This window comes from Excalfactoria chinensis, chromosome 14 (assembly GCF_039878825.1).
Source record: "Excalfactoria chinensis isolate bCotChi1 chromosome 14, bCotChi1.hap2, whole genome shotgun sequence".
Classification (NCBI taxonomy): domain Eukaryota; kingdom Metazoa; phylum Chordata; class Aves; order Galliformes; family Phasianidae; genus Excalfactoria; species Excalfactoria chinensis.
In genome coordinates this window covers 4605143-4615872 of record NC_092838.1, presented here as the reverse complement: position 1 = coordinate 4615872, position 10730 = coordinate 4605143, and the positions used below count along the sequence as shown (strand labels likewise).

At 41.7% G+C, this 10730-nt stretch overlaps 1 protein-coding gene across 3 annotated transcripts; it reads right to left on the bottom strand.

Moving 5' to 3' along the window:
• Positions 1–943: 943 nt before the first annotated feature.
• Positions 944–10241, bottom strand: LOC140258784 (interleukin-9 receptor-like). Of its 3 annotated transcripts, XM_072349443.1 has the most exons (10): positions 10026–10241; positions 9858–9903; positions 7312–7402; positions 6829–6937; positions 5913–6106; positions 4944–5080; positions 4466–4640; positions 4171–4285; positions 3113–3197; positions 944–2121 (listed from the first exon to the last, which is right to left on the bottom strand). In XM_072349443.1, exons 3-10 carry the CDS (start codon positions 7388–7390, stop codon positions 1582–1584), a joined length of 1434 nt encoding a protein of 477 aa, XP_072205544.1. In that variant the 5' UTR covers positions 7391–7402; positions 9858–9903; positions 10026–10241; the 3' UTR covers positions 944–1581. The 3 variants fall into 3 exon arrangements, with proteins under 3 accessions (XP_072205544.1, XP_072205543.1, XP_072205545.1); XM_072349442.1 differs by having other exon boundaries at positions 9858–10241; XM_072349444.1 differs by lacking the exons at positions 6829–6937; positions 10026–10241 and having other exon boundaries at positions 9858–9875.
• Between the last annotated feature and the right edge of the window lie 489 nt (positions 10242–10730).

The following is a 10730-nucleotide window of genomic DNA, read 5'->3' as shown; positions in this document are numbered from 1 at the left end:
TCATCACTGTGAACACGAATGAAGTAGGGGTGACACTGTGAACCAGAGATATATTGGGTGGGCAGCCAGCAGAGCTATACTCCTGGCCACATGCTAGGCACCATGGGATAGCTCACCATGTAAGTCCCCCTTGGCTTTACTAGCTGTAAAATATATCTTTAATAAGGATTCTTCTTATGTCTTTTTCTTTTGGTGGTGGTAGCTGCAGCACTGGCTCAGTAGTTTGGTCTGTAAAATAAGGACGGCATTTAGTTCTTTGCTTTTTCTATGATGCTTTCAAGTTAACTTTTACTAATGATTTGTATAGTCAATATTTTCATAACCATGGGGTTATTTTTATTTTTGGACTTAAAGCCATTTCCAAAGCTATCAAACACCAACTTCCAAAAAACAGCTTTTGAATTAATCTCTTTATTTACTTCTGAATAATCACAGTGTTAGATCTTTTACTTTATTCATCTTAGCAGGTAAGGGAAAACAAACAAACAACTACAAACCAAAACATGTCCTTTATCATGGAATATTTTCAGTTCCTTTGTGGCATACAAACATCACCCAAATACCTTCTGACGTTGTTTAATCTGCCAAAACTCAACACTAAGGAAAGAAAGGAAAAAAAGACTGGTGGCTTCATTCCAGTGTGGGCGATAGATGTAACACGCACTCAGTAGTCCCAGAAAATGAAAAACTTAACCAAAGCCCATGTTACATCTCCTTACTAAATGAAAATTCTCTGTCTTCCACTGGCACGATGTATATCACACTCTCCTGGAAAAACTGGACTTGAAACAGTTCAGAGATTCTGGGAGAAGCTGTGAAAAAACTCCACTTGAACCTAATAAAAGTGTGAAACACAACTAAAAAATAATAAAATGAAAAAGGTGAAAAGACAACAAATTGGGCTCCACTCTGAACTTCCCCTTTTGTTGCTGTTGCAGTCTGTTTTGTTTTTAAGTAGCTGCATCAAAGCAGAAACTGCCAAAATTGTTAAGTGTTTCATCTGATGATGCCGTATAATTTCAGCCCTTTAACCATGATTCCATCATCATCTCCATACTCAGTTCCTGTAGTCTTCCTGTCCATGCCTGATGGACAAAGGCAGCATCTTCCTTGACTTTTCATTTTCTGTCATTTCCCACCACATTCAATCTCTCTATTTGCTTTTGCTTCTCTATCTTAAGTTTTACATTCTCCCTTCCATAGCCTGACCTACTGCTCCTTATATTTGTATGTGGATAGAATTGTTCCCATTACACTTTCGCTAGGAATACCAGTTTAGAATTCCTTCTTAAAGCAAACAAGACCTCATGAAACTGGTTCACTTTCCATGCAAACGCATTCATATGCAAGGGCCGTGTAGATATGAGAGATTTAAGATACAACTGATTTGATGGTTTTAGGAAGCATTCTTCTCATTCTATTTGAAATTGGAAACACTGCATAAAGCCAGACCAAAATCTTGGTCTAAAACGGATCTAATTACATGATGGTAATTATCTGCATGGTCACCATTTAAGCCATTTGTGAAGACAGTACTGGGAGATGAGAAGGCAACACAGAGATCTTTGTGGACAACATTCCTCAGGGAAGGTCATTCTGACATTTGACCAGACCACTGCCATCAGACAGCTTCAATAGCTCAGCGGGAATCAAACCTTCAGTGGTATCACTATCACACAAGGTGCAATAGTCACTACTGCTGAATGACACACTTGCCATCTCCAAAGATTCCTGAAGTACAAGGCAGTCACTCTTTCCAGGCTGTAGGTGGGAGGGATAACTCCTTCCCTTGCTAGAGCTCTCAAGGTTGGCTTTAATTTTTTCAGAGATTTTCAGGCCAATGGTATCATTCGCATGGATTTGGGTTATCAATACTGCTGGCCTGACTTCTATCTCTCCTCTTACACACCTGCTGGGGACATACTGCTGGCTTGGACCAGAGACAAAGGCAAATATCTCTTCTGCAGCAGCCAAATTTGTGCTTTCCATAGGTTTCAAGGAAATCTGGGAAATCAGTTCTTGGATGTTTAGCTCAGAAATTTCATCTGCAGTCACTTTGTTTGAGTTGCTTGACTCTTCTCTTCTGAGTTGGCTACAAGCCTCGTTAGGTCCAACCCAGTCCTAGTGAAAGGATCAGTAAGTTCAGGACAATTTGCTCAGAGGTGGAATTTTCAAACTAACTGTTTAGTCTGTATGGCTTTGGTACAAAAATCCAGAGGTTAAGTACAAATCTAATAGGCAGAATGTAAGTTATAGAGTAGTGATAGTATTCAAGTTTCCTGAGGGAAGATTTCATAATAAATTTTCAAGATCTCACCTCCCACAGGCTGCTTGTATTCCTTTGGCTTTGCAAAGACAGCATGCATCTTTCAAATTCAGTATGTGTGTCAGGAGATGGAAGATGAGAGATGGTAGATGCACTACTGGTGCTTCTTGACTTTTGCCACTTTCACTAAACAGATCTGCCCTGTCTTTTCTTTTTTTCCTCTTTTCCTCTCAGATTTAGTGCTTGTTTTCAGAAAGACTCTCAATACAGAGGAAACATCAGTGGTCAACAGGAAGACCATTCAAACATACCTTAGATATTAAGAAAGGTGGGAGGGGAAACCTACTGGAAGAAGGCAGCTACAAGGGAGAAGCTGCCTGCTTGGGAAAGACTGCTGCTTCCTTGATCTCTCTGTTTCAAGCTAACAGATAAAATTATTGGTTCTCTGTGAGAGAGAAACTTGATTTAATAAACCAAAACAACCTTTGAATACTGTACTTAGATACCAGTGTTATCTGGCTCAACAAGGGGGAGACTGAAAGCATCAGTTATTGGTAATACATGGAAAGATACTGTAGATATGGAAAAAGCACAGATGGCAGATGGATGAGGAATGAGTTACTGGAGAAATTTTCTTTCTGCAGAGACATAAGCTAGACAGCAGCTCTGGTGGTGCAGTAAGTATTTGGAGACAGGAAACTGAGAAACCATGAACTACCAGGAAGACCGAAGCCATGTGTTGGTAGCGCTGCTCAGGATGTAGAAAGATCAGTCCTAGAAAAAAAACAACAAAAAAACAACCCTCCCCTAAACTGAAGAACATAAGAAATAAATGAAACGTCTTACCTTAAAATTCCCATGATGCAAATTATAGAGTGGCTGAAAGAAAGCAGCTGGTGTGGGAATATTAAGGCAGGAGAGGACTTTTGCCCTGAGGTGAGAAAACAACACACTAAAATCAAATCGTTCTGCATTGTCTTGGTGATACTGCACACTGACGAGATGAAAACCCAGCACTTCTGCTGGAAAGGCTGCAGTAGAGCACGTTTTATGTGTTTCCTGACATCCTGTGGGTATGCGATTTTTTGCCTCTTGCACATGCACCAAGTGTTTCTAGCCAATTCTTCTCAAAGGTTTCTGAGGAATGCTACATGTTGCAAAATCAGTACTAGTTTATTACTCATTATATGCACTGAGCTATTTATGCTTCCTTTTTTAGCACTGTTTGATCTAAACTACATCCTTCAAGCAGTATTGTAATATGTTAGTTTCACCACGTTTAGGTATAGAAGTTCTAATAAAAAAATCATCATTTTATTAGAGTCTATCTTACACAAATATTTTATCATATGGACACTGAGAACAACATGCACATGGAACATAACAAATGCACATCAAGGTAGAAAAGGCCTTTGTGTTACCAGTATAAAAGAAAGGAGTATGGCTGAGCCAAGGTTTTACACGCACTAATTTCTGTAGTTTGCCTAAGTTAATATTTTACATATTGACTACTAGTAGGTTTGTCACAAAAAGCTTAACCTCTATACCACTTTAACTGTCCCTTAGGGTCTGTTGTACACTTGCACTTTTGATTTATCTACATGAAATGACCCAAAATATCCATGGGTATAAATCTTTCTAAGTCCAAGAGACCCTCAACCTTGACTATTAGCTGAGCTTGTATGCCAAGAAGGTGTTTTGGTCTCCTTGATGATTAAGAAGGGGGTCATTAATTCTCATTAGCCAAGGATCACATCATGTCCTGAGATTGTCAAGAGCTTTTGCACACGTTAGAATCTGATTGTGCAGCAAAAGCGGAAAGCAAAAACAGATATAAGCGCACTTAATATACTCTCTCCAGGCTATGAAGATCAAGGAGAACTTAATGAAGTATCATAACATACCTTGAAGAAAGCTTGCAGTTCCAAAATAAATAGACTAGGGTGCCAAAAGTCAGGGGAATGATCAAGAACTGCAACGTTCTGCTATCAAAGAGTTTTTCAGACAGTTCTGATGCACCTATGAAAAGAACCAGCGCAAAAACAATAAGCACATAAATAAAAATAAAAAGCCTGGATTTTAAGATAGATCCCCAAATATACAATCAGCGCAAATGAACCTGAAACAGGAATTAAGGCAAAAACAACCCAACAACAACAGCAACCCTTGAAATTAAGGCAAAACCAACATTCTTTGTACCTTCTCTTTGAAATACCGTTGTCTGGCTCCAGTCACTCCACTGACTGTGGTACGAATCCTCGGTTTCAGAAACTTTGCAGCGAACTCGTGCAATGTATGAGATGCCACTGTGAAATTCTGTGCCTTCAATCTCTATTTGTGGTAGTGAACTGGGCGGTGTCTTGTTCAGTGCAGCCTGCAAGTTATTACAGAAGTTTCTATTAACAAGACAAGGGTATTTTAATATCTACTTCTTCCCCAAACTGTCTGCTCTTGGATGCAGGAAGGCCTCCATGATATCATCTGATGTCTGAACGCAGGGTTAAGAAGAGTTATTGATCTCCACTGTCAATGCTTTATATAAAACCCCTTTATCTTCTCGTGGCAAACCAGAAAGGCTATCTTAAAGCAATCAGCTGCCAGAAGGCCCTGAGCTGAGTTGCAAGGATGTTGCACCAAGAAGGGCAATACCGTATCAATATTTGTCCCATCCGGTTACCTCCCATGATGTGCTGTACTCCTTGTACTGCAACTGGTACTGGAGGATTTCATCAAGGTAGGAAGGCACAGTCCACCATATCCAACACTTGCTGGCAGTAATGTTGCTCTGGACGTTCAAAGGTGGATCAAGTTTAACTGCAAATAGAGAGGTAGTTTTTCCACAGCATTTGGGAGTTAACCACCACAAAAGGAGATGCATGTTCCTAGGCTGACCAAAGTCTCAGAAGACCAGGCTGCTCCTACTGATACTAAGTGCAGCAGTAGACTGAACTAGCTTTTGTAGCAAGTCAGAACAGGTAGGGATCTGGCATAAAGGGATGCTATCTCTGCAAGCCACTCAAGATGTCACACTCTCTTCCAGCGTGGCACTGGTATATCATATCATCATAGTATTGTGCGAGTTGGAAGGGACCTTAGAGATCATCGAGTCCAACTCCCGGGATTCGAGCCCTCTGTGTAGCAGAGCGGCACTTCTACCCCCTGCTCCACAGGGGGGATTCGAACCCGGGCCCCCTGGTGTTGCAAACGGGAATTCTACCGCTGCACCACCGGGGCACACAAGTACTATAGCATCTGTCTGAAGTACTGTGCTGTGGGATCTAGAATTAGATCCATAACTTAGATTCCTTGTGGCTTCATTTCTTTGTGGCAAAACACCAAACAATCACCATAGAAACAATCCAGTGGTATATTATCCATAGTGCTAAAAAACAAGATGCGGACTAGAAATGCAATTAAAATGTATTCAAGAGCAAACACCGTCTGAAGTCCAGAAAAAGTCAAAATGGAGGCAGACCTGGACTGCATCCCTAATGCCCAGACTGTGTACTCTGCAGCACCGTACAGTCTGGCTTTTTCCCATTACTTCCACCTGCTCTGAGACACCTTTTATTCAGGAGATATATCAGATCCTTCCCAAAGATTCCATGCAGAGCCTTGGCCCACAACTGCCCTGGTTTGTACTTACTGTGCTGGCGGGGACTGTACTCCGGAAAGGTAACGTATGTGCGATTACTTCCATAGAAGTTGCCTTGGAGAGAGACTCTGTAACCATCTGTTTCCAAGATCTGCCTTGCTAAGTGCATTGTGCAGCGGTACTGATCCTGCACGCTGCCTCCAGCAGTCAGCTGGCAGCTGGCATTTTGGCCCTTTGTCCAGAGGCTAAAAAAACAAGGAAGGGATGAAGGTTTCTCTTAAGTCACGCGACTTATTGCTTTACAGCTTTAAAATGCAGCACCATTAAGAGTTATGCTATTTTTGATTTAATGTGAGGCATCAAACATCAGAGCAGCTTACCCTCATGTCACAGGTTATTAATTACTGGTAATCAAGACAACTTTATTACATAAACAGGCTTATCTCAAATTATCCTATCACAATGCTTGTTATCCTATCACACCACAGATTATTCACCAGATTTTTCTTGTCTTAGATGTTCAATTATTCACATAATAAACCTGCTACTAAAGCTTGTAATTTACTGGACTTTCAACATTATTTTTTTCTTAATATATTCAACATTTTAATATATATATATTTGGGTCAGGCAACTGTATATGGGACTGACTCAGAATTTCCCCAGTGACAGAGATCCAAGTCTGCAACAAGAGGGCTTTCTGCACTGAGGGGTCCTTACTAGCAGATAATACCAGACCAAAAGACCACCCTGAGTCTGCAGGAGACCAGACAGCTGCATATGTGAGAGCTTTGATGCACCTCTTGCAGCTGTGAAAGACTGAGAAGAAAGCAGCTGTATGACTGAACTGGCAATGTCCAAAACAAGCAAAGCCCCCACAGCCATGACCTATCTCTGCCTCTCTGTGCTGCCCTTCCTGTGCCAGGGCCAGGAGAGCCACAGGCAGCTCTCAGCTTGCAGCTCTTACTTTGTGAAATGCAGGTGGAAAGGTCCGTCACCCACGGGCTCCTCTGGTGCCCACGTGCAGCTCACAGTAGTCACATAGTTATTCAGGCAGCTCAGACTGCCAGGAAAATCTGCAGAAGAAGCAGACGAGAGCTGCATTCATGTTATCACCTAATGAGATCTAAAATGTACTACTTAGTAGCCCTCCCTTTAGTGATGCCTTCCTCACAGTACTTTTCCTCTCTGGTACTGCACTTCCCTGTGTGCTATGAGTGTAAGACCCTTGGGCAGGGACTCTACACAGTGTCTGTGCTTTCTGCTGTTCAGCTTGTCTGCTACATGCATGGTTCCCCAGGTCTGGCACTTCCAGCCAGCTGTACTGCTGCTCAGGAACCAGAAAAAGGCAACCACCAGATCTTATGTTCCATTCCTTAGAGCCTGTGTATAAAAATGAGAGCATGTATACACACCTTCCACAGCAGACCTATTCAGAATCTTCCCTTACCTCTCCCTCGTCCTTCACCAAGGAGCAGCACAGCAGTAATGCACAGGTGAAGGCCCATCTGCTGCACATTTCGACCCATTCCAGACAGTATCTAAATCAGAACAATTGTTAGAAGCATTTTTTTTCAGTAGTTGCACCAGCAGCTTCAGCTCCATGCTCCTGCCAGGCCCAACATAAGCTGGCAGACACATTCATGTTTCCTTGTGTGCTGTTTCTGATGAAAACTAAAAACAGATGCTTACAGAAAGCAGGCTGGAAAAGATCAACTAGTCCAACCATCCACCTGCCACCAATAATTGCCCACTAACGCACTATATCTGCTCATTCCTTAAACACCTGCAGACTTGGTGGCTCCACTTCCCTGTGCAGTCTGTGCCAGCACCTGACTGCTCTTCCTGAACAGAGAAAGCACTTAAATTCTTCTCTAGGAACCTCTTCAGTCTCCAGATATTGCAGCTCATGAGTCTCTTGAAACAGATGTAATTTCTGCATCTTTGAGGCTTCAAATGCTTTTTTCCCCCTCTCACGAACAGTAGTTACTCCTGAGAGCATCCACACCATAACCACTGTCTGCCTTTAATGACAGATCTCTCTTCACTTGAGGGACTCACTAATTTTCTGCCATTTTCCTGATGGAAACCTTCCCTATTTCTTCACTAGAGGGAAGTTTCCTTGAGCTTCTGGTGTCACAAAAGTAAAAGCTGGGATAGAAAAGGCTGTTCTAGCACAAGGATAATACATACATACATATATATATAATAAGTTATTCAGCTTCATGCCTGAAAAAAAGCAAGACCTGTCATAATTTTCTCTCTCACACATTCGAACACATGCATACACAAGAAGCCACCATTCCAGGCAAATCACCAAGCTGCCCACCTGCAGCAAGACAGTCCTGGCATCTGTATTTCCTTCCAATAAGTATTTCCTTGATGCAAAAGAGAGCTCTAAAAAGCAGAAATTGAAAGAATAGCCAACGCGAGCTCTGGGGTAAGAGGAGGGTGTGAGAATGTCCCGTCTTGAAAGGGCATAGCTGGCTTATCACAGGGGGGAGGAGGGAATGCCACTTCTGTGAACTTTCAGAAGCAGCTGGAGGAAAGAGAGAGATGCACAACAGGATAGAGGAAACTCTGAGTATAGCGCTGGCAAAAAGCCAAGTGAGTTTAAGCAGGCTACAGATCAAGCATGGCTTCTAACCAGCAAGAGGTCTGAAGTGGTCTTGAATGAGACAGAAAAAGTCCGTACTTAGCAATGACTGTGATGCTTCAATCAGCAGCGTTGTTTTATTGAAAATATTATGTGATCTGATAACTGCAGAAGCAGGAGCTGGACTCTATGACCAGAAGCATCCTTCCAGTCCCAGATTTCACACAGCTAAGTAGTAGCACTTCTATAGCAAACTCCCCTATCATTAGATTGGTTACAGCGTAGGGTTTTTTTGAATTAAGTAGGAAAATAATCAGAATGTTTCACAAAAATCGATCAAAGGAAAAGGAATCTTTTTGGCTTCCAATTCACCAAGTCTTCATTTATGGCTTTCTGGTAGACATCCTGTTTTGCTACAGACCTTCTTCAAAGTGGATGTTGCATAGAGGAAGTGCCAGTGCTAGCTGAGTTCAGCTGGGGGAGGTGGGAGGCACGACATCTCTCCTGCTTATCATTCTGATCATAGTTGTATATGATCCCTGTGATAAGTACAGTGAGGCTGACTAAATACGAAATAGAAATGCATAAGTACATGCACAAATAGAACTACATATTCTTATAAATACTTGCCCAAACACACGAAGAGCGTCAAAATGACTACACCAGGTTATTACCTACTTCCAGGTAAACATAGCCAGTTTGTTAATACTCCTTCCCCTTCCTCTTAACACCTCAAATATTCCCTTTGCTCAGTTCTTCAATATCTGAAGCATACCAGACATCTACTTCCACCCTTTCTCACCTGGAAATAAATATAGTATAGTTTAAATGCTGATCTATGTTACATAACATGAATGTTTGTTGTAGCAGGGTAATGGAACGTCAAGTTCTGAGTAGTTTCAAAGAAAATGATTTTGGGGAAGTAGCAGATAACCAGCTGAACTACAACCTGCAGTACATTGACACAATTACAAGAGCCAGCACGGATCTTGGATGTACATCAATTAAAAGAAGTGCTATAGCAATTACTTGTAGCGTTTGTAATGCCATTATTAGCTCTTCCCTTGAGGTCCACGCTTTGAGTAAGATGTTACTGAAAAGATTAAAATAGCTCTGAAAAGAGCTATGAGAATGATTTAATCTTTGATATCTTTCTTCTAAGATAAACAACTGAGACATCTCTTAGACTCAACCAGAGGAAAGGCTAAGAAGCAATTTTACACCATCTAGAACTTATCTGTACAGGAAGATTACTTCAGATAGGAGAAAAGGCGCTTTTAAAAATCTACTAGAGAAAGATGGAGAGAGTCCAGTCATTATGAGCTGAAGGTAGATACAGTCAGAAACGAAAGGCAAAAGTCAGACAGAGAAGAAATACACGTCTTAACAAAACCTCTTACCTAAGCATACATTCCAACACCCAGTCTATAAAACTTGGTTAGGTATCTGAAAAAAAAAATCCTTTGCTCAGGTGGAAGTCACAGGATTGACACAGGACTTCTTAGTTACAGCTTTCTGTCTTGAAGTGGTCACAACAAGCTTCCCTGTAAACACCTGCAATACTCCACCTTGCAGAGGTAAGTCTGCTATATGTCTAATCAAGTGGTTCACAAACAGGTGATATTTCTTCTCAGTAGTTGCCAAGCACTTCCCTCTAGTGCAGAAAGGAAAGAATGGTACATATAATAGCGACTGGGGGAACTGCTGACTACAGAGACATACGAGGCTGAGCTCTGTCTGCTGAACATCACAACGAGATTCATCTTGTAAGAGGCAACTGTATCTTTTCCTAGAATCCTAGGTATACTCCAGTGCCTTTTCTCATTGTTTAAGTCTGCTGTGCTTCCCACCTGCTTCAAATTACTCAGCTGTGGAAAATGAATTGCCACATCACCCAAAAGCTGATGAGAGCCCAGCCTGACCACAGAGAAGCTGTTCTGCCAAGGTCCAGAGGAAAAATATCTGTTTCAGTTATGATTTCTTCTTCTGTTGGTCAGTATGAAGGTTTTATCAGTCAAATAGCAAAGTGGATGAATATGGCCAATTCAAACCTCAGCTCTCCTTGACAGCAGACAGCCACAGAGTGGGGCAAAAATGAGATAAGTGCAAAAGCACTTTTCAGTTTAGGTGAGAATGGAGCAAAGGGATTCTCAATGGCCTAGCAGGTATTTGTCATTCCCAGCAGTGACCATCATCTCAGAACACTGACAATTCTTTCCACAGGAGAACAAGAACATAATAATCAAACCAGGAAAGAAGGAGAAGTTAATGAG